Raw genomic sequence first — 18,986 nt, forward strand, 5'->3', positions numbered from 1 at the left:
CAATTCAAAATAATTTTTTTTTTGTTTATTCGTGGAGCAGACCTATGGAGGCATTAAATATAAAATTAAAATCTGAATAATGGGTGCTTTTTCTCACATCATCCATGTTGAATCCGTGACCAACACTTGGATTCACAAATCGAAACAATCAAGTCTCTGCCCCTTGAAAATGAAGGGAGCCATAACGGTGCCTGGGGTGCATCTTGTGACTCACTGGCTCAGGTATGGGGGCGTCTCAAAAAGGCACCTTGCTTAAAAATAAATAATATTTAAAAAAAGGAACACTTCTGCTGCAGATTTGCTGACCCCTAGACTGGGTTTGTTGCACCCAGCTTGGCCTCAGAAGTCTGCGATCCCTGGCCACAGGACAGAAACTCGTGGCAGGCTTCATCACCAGGGGCACCGAACCCATGGCAAGGTTCAAGGTCGTGGGATGGACCTTTCTTTGGACTCTCTTTTTTTTTTAAAGATATTTTTATTGAATAAACAAAAACAAAGGCGACAAAAACAAAGGACAGCAAAGTGCAGTGCAATCTCCATAATTTCCAACATTTCCAGTGCATTAGTCCAGTATTCGTCATAATGTTACATAGGATCAGTAACTCAGTCACATGCCTTAATTAATACTTTGTGGTTCGAACATTATACTCTCACATGGTCTGCCGACAGTGGGGAGGCATCGTTGAAGGGTGTGCATATCATCCCCCTAGTTATATTCCATGCTCCCCAGATTCTAGTCCATTTTTGTGGGCATCCTCTGCTTTCGTATATTACCCTCTCCGCCTCCATGCACCTATCCATATCAGACTCCCAGGCCCTAAACCTGGGTTTAGCTACCCCCTTCCGTGTTCTGGCTATGTTACGTTTCGCAACCATACAACCCAGGTAGACCCACACTCTCTCAGTTCTTGATAAGTCGGTTGCATACCAGATATTAGGAAGGCACAAGCGGGCTGAGACTTTAAAAGTTTTATGGCACGTTAAACACAGTGCTGATGTGACTTTCCCCCAATATGTCTGAAGAATCGGGCATTCCCACCGTTGATGCAGGTAGGTGCCGGTTTGACCACATCCCCTAGGGTAGGCAGCGGAGCTCATGGCACCCATTTTAAGAAGCACCAAACTTGTGTAGTAAGCTCCGTGCAAGAGTTTGAGTTGGATGAATTTAAAACAGGATCGGATCGTCACCTCCCGGGGGGAAGCCAACCCCTCCTGCCAATCTTTGTCGCTAAGTCCCCTACATCCTCCATCCACCTTGCGCGAATTCTCCCCAGCATATCCGGTGTATTGTTTAGTATTTTCCGGTATGTCAATAAAATACCCTTTTCCTGGAGGTAGTCGCCTAGAAGTCTATCCTCTAGGGCGAGGAGACAGGCAGTTCAGTGCCTTTGGGTATCGCCCTTTGTAGTGCATTACGGGCTTGGAGGTGTCTAAAAGTTTCTCCACTATGTAATTGATAATCCCATTGGAGATCACTGAAAGGGACCAGCCTGCTCCCCGCCCTCAAGTCGCCCACCATCGAGAGACCTATCAATTCCCACTTGTCGAATTCTGGGTGTTTCGATAACACTCCCAAAAATGGTATGCGTCCAGCAATGGGGTGACTTATGTGATTCTAGCTTTCCACCCCAAAGCGTGTGTCGCCGTGTGCCATATATCAATTGTGGTGGAAGTTGGAGTGTATTTTAGTGCATATTTCCCCCCCTCCATAAATTGCCCTGGGATAATTGCCGGGGAACATATTATCTATCCATCCAGTAAGCGGGATTCTACCCTGGCCGGTGCACCCACTGATAGGCGACTACCAGTTGAGAGGCCCAGTAATAGCTTTTGATTGCAGGCAGGGTTCTACCACCATCGTACCCTTTCATTGGTCTCTTGGACACAGAAGCATGTCTACAATCCTACTAAAGACCCTAGCACTGGACTATGAAGCTTGCCACGGTTTTGTGCTCCATGGCCATGAATCTCTCTGTGGGTTTACAAACCTACATTAGCATCTGCAAATCCTAAAACAAATTGTAAAACAAAAAGAGCATGGCCAAAGGGGGTTGGCTGTCTATGGTGGTTCGGAAGCAGGACGTGGCCTAATGCTAGACCCTGCAGGCAGTCGTGCTTTGCATGGCTGATGGCTGTGCACAGTGGGGGTTGACAACCTTTAGCAGATTGGGTACAGCCAACTCCCCTAAAGCACAGCCATGCACAGTGGTAGTTGTCTGCACTTGTCGTGCTTGGGGCAGGTCTTGTCAGGCATTACTTTTCATGTGCACATTTTGCATGTTTCCTGTGCAAGTTTGTTTATTACGGTCCTAACCTTAGCTGGTGAATCTTAGTATTTTATTCCTGTTTATACTTGTAACTATAATTGCAAGCTAACTGTGTTTTTCAGTGACTTGTTGCTGTTTTATAGGCCTACTCTTAGACCAAAGCTAACCATGAGAAAAAATAAGTATCTTTCCATAACTATCTTTCTTGTGGATGCTCTTTGTACCTGCAAACATTTCATCTGTTGCCTACCCTCTGGCACCAGATTGATCTGGAAAAGTTTCCATAGCTCTCCTCTGCCAATTGGGTGCGCTGGTTCCAATTCTAAATCAGAAACGTTTAATCTGTAACATCATTGAAGCCATAAAGCACACGCCACACACGCCACACACTTCACCAACATCACTTCCCCATTCTTTTTTACTGTGCCCTTGGAGGCAGAGAGGAGTAACCAACATTGACTGGTAATGAAGTGAATCAATCATGATTGAAACCTTTATAAATGTAGCTTGTGACAATCCTTCAGAATGAGGAGGCAAGTAGGGAGGTAAGTGGGATCAGCGAGGAATCTGCAACTAGCTAGAATATCTACCAGAATGAATGTTACTGAAGACAAGTAACTTTTTCTTTGGATGAGAAATTCTTTCTGCAGATGTCTCAACTATCAAATAGATTCCAAAGCTGCATCCCCAGATGGTGTATTTGAAGGTAATCCTGGAGCACTAAGTGTGGAAAGTGGCCGTCCTTCTCACCTCTATATCCCAAAAATAAGGTTTGGCGAGAATGTGAAGGGAATACCACATCATCACTCTACAGATGTCAGCCATGGGGCCACGCCTGGCTAGTGCTGAAGTAAAAGATATTGCCCTGGTGGAATGGGCCTGAATTCCCTACAGCTATCCCTTGGCAAAGGGCGTATTGTATATACACAGGATTATCTGTTGGGTTAAGGTTCTCTTTAAGACTTCGTGACCTTCTTGCTGCCTGTATACTCCTCAAAGAGCTAGTAATCTGACCAGTTCTTCTTGGTGTGGTCCATGTGAAAACTAACTGCTCTCCTAGGGTCCAGCCAATGTAATCCTTTTTCTTTCTTAGTGAGGTGCGGTGGTGGATAGAAAGAAAGGAGGATTAGCCAAGACAAAAGGAGGTCAGCAATTTAGTCTGGAAAGAAGCTTGTGTTGGTTGGGGGGATGCTCAATGTCTCCATCTCACTGACATGCCTCACCAAAGTAGCGGCCACCAAGAAAACAGTTTTGAAAGTTAACAATGCCAACTGATAGCTTTGGAGGAGCTCAAAAGGATCAAGCATCGAAAAAGTCAATACAATGGTAATATCCAATTGAGGCGTAACAAATGAAGTAGGCAAAGACACATACATGAGTCCCTGCAAAATTGTTAACAGGATGTCAGATGATTGGTCTGGAAGACAGATACATTCTGAAAGGCTGCAAGTACCAATTGACATTTTCCTGTGAAACAATGGGCCTCAGACAAGTGAGTCCGTATGGTAGGCACATCATATTCCGCACACCAGGTAAAAAATATATTCCACCTTCTAGAGAAGACATCCTTGGAGAATGGAAGACAAAACTGAAAGAATCTTGTCAATCACATTCAGAAGCAGATAAAAGGAGCTTAGGTGCCCTCGCTCAATCTCCGGGTATGGTGAGTAGACAATTAAGGTTGGGAATAGTACCTGCCCCTTGTACTGAGAGAAGAAATCTGTCCTGAGATGAACACAGGGTGGGGGGGGGGGGAGTCACAGGTAGAGGTCATGTGACCAGATCACTGAGAAGCTCCAACACACTCTTTTTCGGTACTCCCAAACTAAAAAAAGAAATCAATCCAGGCTTGCTCTTTCTCGAGAAACGCTCCCAGCATATGGAACTCTCTCCCGAGGGACATACGATGCAACCCCTCCTTCACTAGCTTCAAAAGAGACCTGAAACAACATCTCCTCAACAAATACTGGAACATATAAGCAATTCCTGAACTCGGCTCTATTAGTGTTTATCGCTTTTAGTTCTTAACCTGTTGAACAGTAGGCTGCTTTCTATGTCGGCCTCTTTTGCCTAGAAGGTCTTTCTCTCTCTGGACTTCAAAATATGTGTTTTGTCTACAACCAGTAACTGCCCTTAGGGCTAAACTTCTGTCAGTATACATATGGTGTTTTCTGTTTTGTATTCAATCCTGATTGCCAGATATATTTTTTCTCATGTGTATATATTATTGTTTGTACTTGAACCTAAGATTGCCGCGCATCATGTACTCAGTGACTTGATTATTGCCTTGCTCTCGATTCTGTAAAGCGCTCTGATACCGTCGGGTCTAGCTAGCTCTATATAAAACTTATATAAGTAAAAAATAAAATAAATGTACAACACCTTTCTCAGTCAGCCAAGGGTGATGAAAATTACTTCGACCTGGCCCTCAAAACCTGGTAATTCAAGGGACAAAACCTACAATGAAATGTAATGTTCCATTTCAGTTCAAACACATCCCCTTAGGCTCCCTGCTGTGGATGCTGAAGGGTAAAGCGCTGTGGACAATGGGCATTGCTGTGAAACCAAGGTGGTCTCTGATGTTTTAGTGAGGTGGGGAAACTAAAGGGTTGATGGAGAGAGACACCCGCTGGTTTACTGAGTTTTTCCTGCTCTGCCAAACCGTAAATTACCCCGTTGGCGATAGCTTTTTAGGTCTCGCCTGACCCAGCGCATGCGCTGGTCTGGCGAGACATTTTGTGAGGGCTCCAAAAAGTGCTACCAGGCCAACCTAGAGCTACAGTGCATGTGCGCGGGCGCGCGCGTTGCGCTTTACCGTGATTACTTTCTCTTTCGCGGCTGTGCGTCCGCTTTCATGTTTGATCGCGATCACTTTCGCGGCCGCTTTGATGTTCTCCGTGAGCCTTCAATAGCAGCAGTTAAAACAAGCATTGGCATAGCCAATAGCTCTCGCTTTTGGGACCTTATAAGTGTTTAGTTATGCAACTGTTGCATGGCTAAACACTTATAAGGTCCCAAAGGCGAGACCTATTGGCTATGCCAATGCTTGTTTAATTCTATTTCTGATCTTCTCTTCTCTTTGTAAAAGATTATATGGTTCTAGTAATAATGTGTGTGCTGTCAAAGACTTCAAGCTTCTATGCAATGCTAATACATAATGCAGTTATTTCCTCAACCTGGTCTTATCCATTTTATTGACTTTGAACGCATGAAAGACTGATTTGACTTGGCAACATACAAACCTGTCTTGTAACTTGTATGCACATCTCAGCAGCAGATGCCCAGGCTAGTATCCTCATATATAGTACAACGAAAAAGCTGGACTGGAATTTCAGTCAGTTTTTTAGTAGAGATGGGGTGCTCAGATCTAAGCTCTTGGGAAGTACCTTATTGTTTGGACAGGCTTGGTTCTAGGTCTAACAATGTTGATCATCCACATGGAACATGGGCCTTCCCAAGACTTGCCTGCATCAATAAGCTTTTGAATAAGCTGTGTATGAGTTATCTATTACATCCCTGTATCTTTTGATCTTCAAGCAATAAATGACCTGTTTTCCATTACATAAACATTGTACATTTATCTCTTTAGTGAAGACTACAATACCCTGTCAGTTCTGTGATCCATACGCCTGTGCCCTTGATCCTGTCATAAGTCTTAATGAAGCTTTGTGTTTTTTCTTTTCTCTGCCACAGGCCGCCCAGAGATTTGGACTCCAAAGCTTGCATTTCAATTGGGGAAAAGGTAAAATTATAGTAGTTGCTTATGTTTTTGCATAATTACGGTTTTAACCTTTCAGCATGTCTAATCTGTTTTTGTTTGTGAGAGGGTCAGAAGCAAAGTAGTAGCTGAAAGATCTTAGGCAGGTATTGTTTAGGTGGTCACAGGTTTGTCTCAATTCATGTTTGGAGCTGGCATTATCCAAGACCTTTTGATTTTAATAAAAGGGTTTTTATAATATAATTACTTATAAGGGTTTTCAGACAACCCCCTTCACTGGTCTTTGGTTATAATAGTGCACATTTTTATTCCACCCACCACTCCCTTCTAATTTTGTACAGTGGGCACTTACATGCAACAAGCATTGGCAAACTAGATTGGTCTCACTCTTGGGACCTATCGACTCTGCTAATGGTTTTAGCAATATGTTACGGTGCGCATTACATATTTTATGTAAGTAAATACTTTGAATCTGTTAACATTTGTAAACTCTTTGCCCCGTGTAATTACCAGTGTCCGAGACTAATTCAAGCATAACATTCCATATGGATCCCATGCATTCAATATGGATTCCAACTAAGCTATACCCGACTGATGAGCTCTATTAAGCACAAAACTGGTCTTGGTTTGCTTGTGTTCCAGGTCATGGAGGACTTGGCCTTGCAGTGCGGATTAACTATTCGTTTTAGAGGTGGGTCAAGTCTGATTTGCATATAGCTGGGTCAAAACTGAAGTGGCATGGTGTGCAAAATTATGATGGCCTGGAATGCGGCCCAGAGTAATTACCACTGCTTGAGATTAATTCAAGCATTCTATGAAATAACAGCCATGGGGAATGGGGTCCCTGGGGCCTAATGGAGGCTTGGTGGAAGGGGTGGCACGTGTCCCCTCCCCCTTATAAAAAAGCTGCGACCCTCTGTCCCTTCTCCACTCTAGGGGGTTTATTTTTAAATGCACAGGCTTGCGTCTTTTTTTTTAAATTTTTTTTTAAAGGGGGTGGATTTTTGCAGCGGATTCACGGCTCCTTCACGAATTAGATGCAAAATTAAAAGAAATATGTTTTTTGTCCCAGGCAGGACCAGGGGGTCCCCACTGCCAGGCCTAGGGAGGCAGGGTATCTGTACCCTGTCCCATTATGTCTTGTTTTGTTGCATTTTTCTTAGGACTTCATGCTTGGTCCAGAGTTCTAAGATGACTGCCACTATTTCCTGGTTTCAGCCTAGCGCTACACACCACTCTACATTGTTAGCACCTGACGGAATGGCAGTGTTCATTGCACTATGTATGCCTTCTGATGGCTTCAGTTAAATGTTTAACTTTTAGGGGTTTGAGCGACAGATGTAAGGCAAGACTAGTCTTCTTCCACTTGCAGCGCCACAGCATTGACATATGCTTGTTACAGGAGTTACACCTGACAGACACGACACAATCACACTTGAGGGCGCATTGGGTGGGCGAGATACACGTGGCCTGCTACTTGAGTCATGCTGGGGGGTGGTTTTGATCCTCCGCAGAGGATCACAATGGCGTGCACGATCCATGCTTTGCTACCCGCAAGGATGGTGTGTTATGTTGGCTGGGATCTTACCAGGCTACCCACTGATACTGGTGTCCTTACCATCTCTGACGATCCTGCATTTTTCACAGAGGTTTGGAGAAGAGTGCACACCATGGGCCCGGGGCGATACTATGAGACAGCGACTTTAATGTGGTATTGGATGCCACTGCAGATATATCCAGCGTCACACGTCGACCGGATCCACAATCTGCTGCTAAATTACACAAGTCATAGCTGACAATAGACTAACGGACATCTGGTGCACTCATCACTTACAAGGCACTGTAGGGACATGCATCACCTCCACGCACACTTTGGGCCAGAATAGATTACTGGCTTGCTACCAGAGATGTAGTTTCTTGGACTATTAATGTCAGACACCTTCCTCGGATGCTGACTGATCACGCCCCTTGCTTCTGGTGCTGCACCCATCTACTGCTGTCTTACATGCTTCTATGTGGTTGACCTGTTAGATGACCATCAAAATATACAAGTGGGAAATGAGGCAGTTCAACGAACGATGGTTGATTTCTATGTCAACTTGTATTCTTCTTCCCAACGTTACCCCCCCCCCCCCTCCAGATTTGATCTCTCACTTGGACTCAGTGCAGCTCCTCTGGCTAGAGGAGGGTTGCCGCCTTTTCTTGAATGAGCCCTCACAGTAGAGGCGATTGTTGAAGTCTGCCTGGAGATGGGACCCCTGGCCTCGATGGCCTTACGCCTGCCTTGTAAAAACAATTTACACCTTTGCTGCCCAACCCTCCCCCCAGCTTCTTGACATGTGTAAGGAACCGGTGCAAACAGGGGTCCACCCTCCCTCCTTTCGGGAGTTCCTGATTGTGCCCATCCTCAAACCTGACAAAGACCCTAAATGATGGGAGTCTTACAGACTTATCACTATGATAAATACAGACAATAAGGTATTGGCGAAACTCATTGCCTTGTGACTTTTACCTAGTTGTCATCATAATATCCACGTGGATCAGTCCGGCTTCGTGCCGGGACGATCCACTGGCCACAATCTGCGTACCTTTTTCGCCCTCCGTCATACACTGGATCTGAGTTTACAGGCTTCTGCAGTCTTCCTTGATTTGAGTCAAGCCAATTCACGGCATTGACTTGCTCCGTTTCCACACTGAGTGGACCATCAGCGCTGAAATGAAAAAACCCTTTTAGATCTAAAAATTTCAAAGCCAGATTCCAGCACGTTGGTCGAGCCCATCCTCCATCCACTACAGGAACAGCTGGATTAAAAAAAAAAAACAACTCATCATCCAGCCTCATCCTTGCTCACCCTTTGGCTGCTGCTGCTCCATCGACCAAAAGACAGTTGTCCTTCCAAGAATCCCTAGACCCTCCAGTTCCTGTGAAAATATGCAAGAAGGCAGATAAGGCTACTAGTCCCTATCTCTTGCACCACCATCACCACCACCCATTTCACCGCCTTTGCCTGCGCCTTCCCAAACCTCATTCTTCAGGGGATCCACTTGACATTTCACTTCAGGGGTCTCCACAATCTGACACACCTGGTCATGGTGAGGGTGGGGGGAAAATACTTTCGACATTCCTCCATAGAGTGACCCATGGGATACCTATGACGTAGGGAACACTCTTGAAGACTCTACATCATATCAGGAACTCATCTTTAGGGCCACCTCCTGACATCAGATGGAAGGAGCCCTTACAGGGGGAGTTCCTTTTCAAAACACTTTCTTCCACTCACTACTCCACCCATACCTTCAGTGCTCAAGGACATGCTTAGACATACCACAGACCCTTTTAGTGCTGGGGTTATAATGCCCAGGGTGGACAAAAAGTATAAGGCCACCCTATCTATATTCGGGGCCAAAATCTACCAGACTCATTAGTCTACACCATTCCTGTAAGCAGGCAAACTCCCAGGCCAATGGAGATGTCCCGTCTTCAGACAAAGAGAGTAAAAGAATTGATGCGGTGGGGAAAAGGGTAGCAGTGCAATCAGCCAACCATTGCCGTATTGGAAATTCCATGGGCCTCCTTGAGAGTTATGACTGTGCTCACTAGGACGAAGTGGAGGACCTTCTCCAATACCTCATTGAGGGGCATGGAAAATGGGGCCAAGAACTTGTCTCAGAGTGCACGCTTATTTCTAATACATCCATTCGCTGTGCCTTAGATTCAGCTGACACTGCAGCTAAGAGGGTCAACACAAGCATTCTCCTATAAAGGCATGCATGGCTCCGTATTTCTGGGTTTAAACCAGGGGTTCAGCAAAATATATTGAACATGACATTTGACGGTGAGCATCATTTTGGCCCCCAAGTGGACCAGACTTTAAAGAAAATGAAAAAAGATACAGAAATTGCAAAAAGCAATGGGACACTACAAATACCAGCTCCTCGTGGCTCCTTTTACCGCACCTCCTACTGTTTAGGTTTGAAAATAACCTCCTCTAAACATCTCCACCTCTTACCAATGCACTCAGGGTCAGCACACCTCTCCCAGGGGTTACTTCAGGTGATCCTACAGAGGCAAAAATTCCAGAGGGAGAGACATGGGTAGTTCCCCAAAAGAAGCTACACCTGCCAACAAACACTGAATTCCCTCTTCTTTCTTCTGACCATATAACATCTTTTGGGGGGGCGTTTACAAAATTTTCTACCCACATGGCAGACTGTCACCTCAAACCAGTGGATGTTGGATAATATCCAACATGGTTATTGTCTGACTTGCAAACCTCCTAACATTCCACCTCTCACACACAGGCTATCAGTAGAACATCAAACACTTCTCAAAGAAGAGGTCAAAGCCCTCGTCCTGAAAGGGGCTAAATAACCTGTCCTCATTCTGGACCACAGGCCCCTACACAAGTACATCCTATTGGAAAGCTTCAATATAGTAACCCTTCAGTATCATTGGATAAAGATCATAAAATTCTACTGGATTGCTCATAAAAATGTCAGCTACAATATAGAAAACACCTTCGTCGCAGAAAATTGGCAACATAGGCTGGTCTTCAAGCTGAGCACGCGCATTGATTTTGTTTTATAGCTGTCTATACTCTTGTGTAGTTTGTGACTGGAGATCGAATTACTGGTAAAAATCCAACCTTCTTCAGTGGGATGGTATTCTGGAAGATCAGAACATGAATTCCAGCCCACGGAGGAACTGCCTTTTCTTTATTCTTCAGTCCGCACCGAATAAGCAATACGATAACGTTGGTTAAATCAACTTTGCGGACCGCAGCATCAAGTAGAAAATCCGTGTTTTCAGTCACTTTGAAATTTTCTGGTAGACTGGGACTTGTTGATGGCTTGTAGTGATTTTGCACACGTTGGCCAAGCAGTTAGGTTATAAGTTTGCAGTTTGTTTCTTTATGCCTACAGCTGATGCAACTTGTTTTCCAGCATTTACTTCATTGGTACAGTTTTGAAAAAGCACCCTGGCAGTATCATGTGTGCTGGATGTTCCAGACAAAGAACAGCTGTCTTCAAAATTATCAAAAGCAGCAACTGTAAATCTTTTCCTGCTAAAGTAACTGGGAAGTGGTGTGCTGTCGTATTCACAAGATTTTACAGCATGAGCTGCTTACAAGTTTCTGTTCCGTACTATGTCATTATAACTTGTTGATACACCAATCCTATTCCTTGGAGTGATAAGCTCTCTACTTTTGCACTTGTCATAGACTGCATGGGCAGTCATCGTGAGTAGTGGAGTTTTCTTTTTGTGGCGATGTAATTCATAAAACATGATTTGGAAAATACAGTACATTTGCACAACATAAGCCTGTCTGTTCCTGGGATTGTCTTCCATTTCTCTGCTTATATCTTTAAAGCCATCATCAATGTTCTCTGCTTCTGTTTCCATATTCAAGAACTTTAGTTTGTAACAGATTCGCTTTGCGGATATTAAACTATAATGGAAAAAAATGTTAAGACAACATCAGGCATTCTTGTTGACTCCCATGATTTGTGGCGCTCTGGGGCATCACAAAATGTGTCATTAAGTCCAAGATCTAAGTCTTTCAGGACATTTTTTTAAATGGTTCCTGCTGATTTTACTGCAGCCTAAGTTCTTATTTTGGCAGTAAGAAGTTCAGGAGTTAAATCAGCTGAGAACACCACAAGTGGCTCATTCTTTTTGTTAGACTGACAAAAACGAATTCTGTCGTACATTCTCACCAGGAAAATCTTAATTTCATTATTATGGATCAATACAGTTTCATCAATGTTGACCATTATTTCTCTAATCTCACTCAGTGTGAACCCGTAGCCAGCACTCAAGAGTGGCTTTAAAACTTAATCTGCTTTTTCAAAGAGTGCGAACTTAACTGAAGGCTGTAAGTTACTTTGGTGCTGGGAGCTCATTGTACATTTATATTTTTGATTGTATGCATGCATGCTGTTCGGGTGGGCATACAAATCCACTGCAAATACATTCACCTCACTGTTTAGATCAGCTACTCAGCTGAAAATGTCATCTTGGGAGAAACTAGCTGCTGATAAAAACATGTTTGCCCTTTGAGGCTCACATACTCTAATTTTTCATCAGTCTCTTTGGCTTTTGTTCTGGCTAAACCAAAGATAACACATTGAAGATCCTCTGCTTTCTGATCAGCTGTTGGAGGTTGAAGAGGGGTAGCTATAGATCTTCTAAGTGGATGGGCACTGGATGTGGTTGTTGTCGATTTCTCAGAAGACTTGGATTATTGTTTGTGATTCACTAGTTTCTGCTATTTTTTGACACATTTTTTTCCATTGTATATGACTTGTATAATGATTAAATATTTGATCGTCTTCACCCATCAGTTTCAATCTTTCTGAACTTCGTGTTGCTGTATTTCTGCAGAATCTCGAACTCTCTTCTGTTCAGCCGTAGTTGATGTTAGCTTTTCTTTTGGATTACTTTGGCATATGACCAGGCACGGCCAGTTCAGGTAAGAGGGGTGGGATAGTGGGGCCACTTCCATTGCGCTCGCTGGGTCGGCGATGCGGCGAGCACAACGTAGGTGGTTTAATTTAATAATTTTTTTGTTTTCCCCATTCTGTCTGTCGACATCCCCCCTCCCCTGCCCCACTGTTCTTACCTGACCAGCCGTGCCTGCATATGATGCATCTTTCTTTGTTGGAGTAGTCCTCATATTTTTTAGTTGCCAACTCTGTCAGGAGGTAAAGATCCTGTACTACCACCTGCTTTGCTCATGTTTATAAATTTACATCAATCTAAAACCTGAAACAAAAACAATATTTAAATAAATTACCAGTATGATTGCAAAAACACATCATTATAGAGCTGCTATTTTGAAAAAATGGCAGAAGGGTTGTTTTAAGGAGTTATTTTCGGTCTCTATAAGCCTACATGACCCCCAAAAACTAGGTTTTGACACTAAAATGAAGTATCTAGGTATTATGGTTCCTGAAATATCACATCATCACTGCAACACATCTGCTAGTTTTAAAAATGTCGTCCAGAAACATTTGTTCTGGCTTAGCAATGTCTACCCAAGCTAAATTTCTTCTCTAATAATGCAAAAATGACAAACAAATATAAAATTTTCTGGACAACAATTTTTTTACGGAGGTATATCAATGGGCTAGGAGCATATCAGAAAGCCTCCTTGCTAATAGTGTTGAAGCTAAGCCGTAGCCTGATCGATTCTCTGTCAGCAGTGATGAAGCTCAGGTCTTCCCTTTATTCAAAGCATTGGTTTCCAGCCCTGCTGAAGCTAAGCAATAGCTTCATCATAAACGTTCACTCTTGTTCAGAGAGGCATGCCGCCAGCCCTGTGTATCATTTTCTATTTCAGACTTCAATCCCACAGACCATCTACTCCTGGGATAAGAAAACACTTCAGCAAATAGATACTTAGGAAGCCATTACTTCTTTGCGCCTGCTATAAAAACTGCCTCTCTTTTCTGCACTAAATGCATTACCATTGGAAATAACAGAAAGTTAGAAGCCAAGGTTGCATACACCTGCCAGCACAACTGCATGAAATAGGACTCTGTGAGGCATCTCAACGACCCCAGTAGATGAAACACGGGTTCCAAGGAAGAGGGTGGCTGGGGCTTTAAGATCCATAATTCCACACAGCACAGGAATCAAGGAACCAAAAAAGCACACACTTCTGGGTTTGAAGCACAAAATAGATAACTAAAAGCTTTTCAAAGGGTTCAATTCTAACTAATTACTAAATCCTGAAATAATGGAGGGTGAGAAAGTTGGCTAATGAAAATGTCTCAAAGTAAAAAAAAACTAGGAAAAGAAAACCACTGGTAGTTTGCTGAATTAACCTCAGCTTCTGATAAACAAGCATTTGCAATGCAATAGGTCTCGCATTGCAAGAGTTTGAGCTATTGGCATTGTAAATGATAACGTCTTTTATTTATGTGTTTTGAAAACCTGCAAGTGGTGCGCAAATACGTATTTTGTAATTAAAGTCCTCACATAGGAGAAGCAAGGCTGGCAGCAAAAGAGGCACATTTTTGCTGGCCTTGCCTCTCGTAATCAACGACTACAAGTACAAAATGCGTGTTTGCTCACCACTTGCAGGTCTTTAAAATACATAAATAAAAGGCATTGTCATGTTGACTTTTGTTTTGAAGCAGTCCAGACCATGTATGTTTTCTCTGCGATTATGTCGCTTAATGGGATAGGTGCTCCTTTCAAAAATAAATTTGGCATTTAGCGACTGGTACTGTGGAAGCATCTGCTTTGCTAATGGTTTACCATCCGTTTTTGATAAGCAGAAACATATAAGTGGGTTGCGTGTGCTAAGCATTGACACATTCCACAGCGAATCACAACAAAGAGTGTAACACATATTACACACTCTTCCGTTTGTTGTTCTTTATGTATGTATTTCACCTACTGTTGGAAATACTCCACTCCCACACCGGAAAGGGTGGTGGTAACGGGGTCTCTCCAGACATACACAGTGGTAGCTTGGCTCGAGTGGTCAGGAATCAGGCACCGTGCTAAGCATACGACATACCCATACAATAACCATGCGTGCATCCGTTCCAAAAACGACTCTACACCGTAAAAATTATGAAAATATCTCTGTTTATCTTCTTTTTCTCTTAGTTGCTGATTAAATAAATAATAAGACAATCACAATATATAAGGCTTTTTAAATAGTGCAGGTCAAATAAATACTGGCTTAATGATTCAATAAATAGGGGTGATCATAAATAATTAAGGCATAAATATAAGTGCAATACATATAGGCAATTAAATATTCTGAGGCAATAAATACTGCAAACCAATAAATATTGTGCGACAATAAATACTGTGGAACAATAAATACAGTGAAGCAATAAATTGGTTAAATACAATAAATACAGTGCTCTCAATAAATAATTAAAAGCTGACAGTGACACTTATAGAATCAGATCACATTTAGATTTCTATGGGCTGATTTGGCCCAGTCACAGCTTGTGGTTAGATGGATGGCTTGAGGGTGTCTACTCCCTGGCTTGGACAAGGCTGAGGCCTAAACTGAGGTGGATCAAGGGGGGAATACTAGAGACCTGGCTCTATCACTCTACACAACCCCTCTGAATTAGTCTCAGCTCACCCCTGGCACAATCAAGCTGGTTCCAGCACCTCTCTAGCCCCTAGAGTAGTCTCTTAGGATTCCACAGGGCCTTAGGCGCCCTCTATTCCACTTGCTGCCCTTTTTCTGAAGCTCCGACGCCGCTGGAGTCGTGTCGACGCCGTGAGGCGGTTCCGGTTCGATGTCGGCGGCCTCGGCACAATGTCAGTTCTTGACGACGCCGGTAGGCGGTTCCGGACCGATGTCGGCGGCCTCGGCTCGATCTCGACCTCCGATTCGATGACGTCGGGCAGCCTTGGCTCGATGTCGACTTCGGGCGGCTCCGGTCCGATGGCGACCTCAGTTTCGATGACGTCGGCCGGCCTTGGCTCGATGTCGACTTCCGGCGGCTCCGGAGTGCGATCTCCACTCCCGACCTCCGGTGCTCCTCTCCTCAGGTTCCGGCGACTCCGGAGTGCGATCTCCACTCCCGACCTCCGGCACGCTTCTCTCCTCAGGTTCCGGCGACTCCGGAGTGCGACCTCCACTCCCGACCTCCGGCATGCTTCACCTCGGTCTCCGGCGACTCCGGAGGGCGGACTTCGCTCCCCCGTCGACGCCGCTCACTCGACCTCGGGTGACTTCCTCCTCGACCTCTGGTACTCTCTACGACCTCCGTCGGCGCCCTCTCTCGACCTCTGGCGGCTCCGGGTACGACGTCTGCTTTTCCAGTCAGCGCCGCTTCTCCTCCTCGGGCTCCGGGTCTCAGGCTTCTCGACGTCGGACTCCAGGGAAACCAGTATCCAGGTCAGGATCTTGCTGTTCTTGGATTCTAAGGCCTGTTCCTGCTGTCCAGGTCCTTAAGATGGTTTTTCTTGCTTCTTCCCACACAGGGCTCCAGGCTGGGCTCAGTCAGTAGGGACTAGTATCAAGGGTGGGTTTATGGACCACACTCCAGGCACAAGTTTCCACCCCTGCTGCCTCACTCCTTCCTCCTTCAGGTTTCTGCTGCTCTCTCCTCACCAGTCAGGTGCCAACTGCCAGCTCCAACTGCCAACTCTCTGTCTTAGCTTCCCAACATTCTAAACCGCCTCCAACTGTCACAGGGCTCCAGAATGTTGCAGAAGGTTCTGGTAGGTTCCAGTGGGTGCTGGTGATGTCACAGGTGGCCACCATTTTGTGCTCCAGGCCCTCAGACAGAAGTTCCAGGGGTAGATAAAATGGCTCCCTGAATCTGCAGCAACACTAAAAAGTGTGGTGGTTCCCAAAAAGGAAAAATTCTAACAGGCTTTGAGGCAAAAGTGGGACAAAATAAATAATGATGAGGAGGGACCACCCAAAGGGCTGACCGGTCTAACACGCGTCCCCCCCAGCTGAAAGTGGGGAGAGCTACCCAACCCCTTGGGAGTTCTCATCACTAAGGCGGAAATACCTTGAGAGACCGTCTGCATTGGCGTGGTCCACTCCAGGCCGATGTTCCACCTGAAAGTCCATTCCCTGTAGGGAGATAGACCACCTCAACAACTTGGGATTCTCCCCCTTCATTTGCATCAGCCAACGAAGGGGTCTGTGGTCGGTCTGAACCAGGAAGTGCGAGCCAAACAGGTATGGCCGCAACTTCTTCAGAGCCCATACCACTGCAAAGGCTTCACGCTCTATTGCACTCCACTTCTGTTCCCTGGGAAGTAGTCTCCGGGATAGGAAGACCACGGGTTGATCCAGACCCTCTTCGTTGAGTTGCGATAACACTGCCCCAATGCCATGTTCCGATGCATCCGTCTGGACAATGAACTCCTTGGAAAAGTCTGGGGCCCGCAAGACCGGGGCCTCGCACATGGCTTTCTTCAGCTTCACGAAGGCCTGCTGACAAGCCTCCGTCCAGACTACCCGTCGAGGTTGTTTCTTGGACGTGAGCTCCGTGAGGGGGGCTACGATGGTTCCGTACCCCTTCACGAAGCGGCGGTAGTATCCCGTGAGGCCCAGAAAAGCTCGGACCTCAGTCTGAGTCTTGGGGGGTTCCCAGGCCATGATGGCCTCGATCTTCGCCTGGAGGGGTTGCACCGCTCCCCTACCCACCAAGTGTCCAAGGTACACTACCGACCCCTGCCCGATCTGGCACTTGCTGGCCTTGATCGTCAATCCAGCTTGTCTCAGGGCCTGGAGAACAGCTTGCAGGTGACGCAAGTGATCCTCCCAGCTGTTACTGAAGACTGCTATGTCATCCAGATAAGCAGCAGAGAAACTCTCCATTCCGGTGAGGATCTGGTTTACCAGGCGCTGAAACGTGGCAGGTGCGTTCTTGAGCCCAAAGGGCATCACACAGAACTGGTAGTGGCCATTGGGCGTGGAGAAGGCTGACCTTTCCCTTGCTCCATCAGTCAAAGAGATCTGCCAGTACCCAGAAGTAAGGTCAAAGGTACTTAGATATTGGGCAGCTCCCAGCCGGTCAATCAATTCATCCGCCCTAGGGATCAGATGAGCATCAGTTTTGGTCACTGAATTCAGTCCCCGGTAGTCCACACAGAACCTCAGTTCCGGTTGGGCACCCGGTGGTGCAGCTTTTGGTACTAGTACCACCGGACTGGACCAGGGGCTGCTAGAAGGTTCGATCACTCCTAGCTCCAGCATCTTAGTGACTTCACTGTTAATGCTGGCCTTCACCTTGTCTGACATCCGGTAGATCTTGGACTTCACAGGTGGGCTGTCTCCTGTGTCCACGTCATGGACGCACAGGTGAGTCCTACCCGGGACAAGGGAGAACAACGAAGAGTACTGTCCCAGGACCTGGCGGCAGTCCTCCCGCTGTTCAGGAGTTAGAGATGGGGAGAGAATCACTCCCTCCACCGACCCATCCTTCTCTTGAGACGCAAACAAATCAGGGAGAGGCTCGCTTTCCACGTCCTCTCCTCCGTCAGTCACCATCATCAAGATGACTTCGGGCCTCTCGTGGTGGGGTTTGAGGCGGTTGGCATGCAGCACCCGCAGGGGCTGACGAGGGGTCTTCAGGTCCACCAAGTAGGTAGCCTTACCCTTCTTCTCCAACACCTCAAAGGGTCCTGACCAGCGATCCTGGAGGGCGCTAAGCTCTCCTGGTTCGATCACCCACACCTTCTGGCCAGGCTCCAACTCCACCGGGTGAGCGTTGTGGTCATACCACGCCTTCATCACTGCTTGGCTGGCCTCCAAGTTGTCCGAAGCTTGCTTCCACAACTTAGCCATTTGGCTCCGGAAGGCCAGCATGTAGCTCACCACGTCCTGGGGAAGCTTTCTGGGAGTTCTTTCCCATCCGTCTCTCACCAGGTTGAGAGGTCCACGTACAGGGTGCCCATACAGAAGCTCGAAGGGGCTGAAGCCCACTCCCTTCTGTGGCACTTCCCTGTAAGAAAAGAGTAGACAGGGTAGGAGGTCGTCCCATTTCCTCCGCAGGCTTTCAGGCAGACTTCTGATCATGCCTTTCAAGGTTTTGTTAAACCTCTCCACCAGACCATTGGTCTGGGGGTGGTAAGGAGTGGTGAACCGGTATGTCACTCCACACTCCTTCCACATCGCCCGCATGTACGCTGACATGAAGTTGGTCCCCCTGTCAGACACAACTTCCTTGGGAAAACCCACTCGGGTAAAGATTCCCATCAGGGCCCTAGCCACAACAGGTGCTGTTATGGTCCCCAGAGGTATTGCCTCTGGGTACCGTGTGGCATGATCCACCAGAACCAGGATAAACCTGTGACCAGCTGACGTTGGCGGATCTAACGGACCCACAATGTCGATGCCCACCCTTTCAAAGGGGGTGCTAACGACAGGAAGTGGTTCCAGGGGAGCTTTCAGCTTCACCCCTGTTTTCCCACTGGCTTGGTAAGACACACATGTCCGGCAGTAGGTATCGGACGACACTTTCATTTGAGGCCAATAAAAGTGTGGGACAAGACG

The 18,986-nt window shown here is 46.0% G+C and overlaps 1 protein-coding gene across 1 annotated transcript in view; it reads left to right on the forward strand.

The window, feature by feature from the left end:
- The window catches only part of LOC146810323 (dual specificity mitogen-activated protein kinase kinase 6), a 419,950-nt gene that overhangs the window by 212,670 nt on the left and 188,294 nt on the right, over positions 1 to 18,986 (forward strand). Inside the window, exon 3 of the mRNA XM_085617318.1 lies at positions 5,961 to 6,009. Within this exon, the coding sequence (XP_085473444.1) occupies positions 5,961 to 6,009 (49 nt within the window). The remainder of the gene's footprint in view (positions 1 to 5,960; positions 6,010 to 18,986) is intronic.

The sequence above is a fragment of the Triturus cristatus genome, chromosome 7 (genome assembly GCF_964204655.1).
Source record: "Triturus cristatus chromosome 7, aTriCri1.1, whole genome shotgun sequence".
Lineage (NCBI taxonomy): Eukaryota > Metazoa > Chordata > Amphibia > Caudata > Salamandridae > Triturus > Triturus cristatus.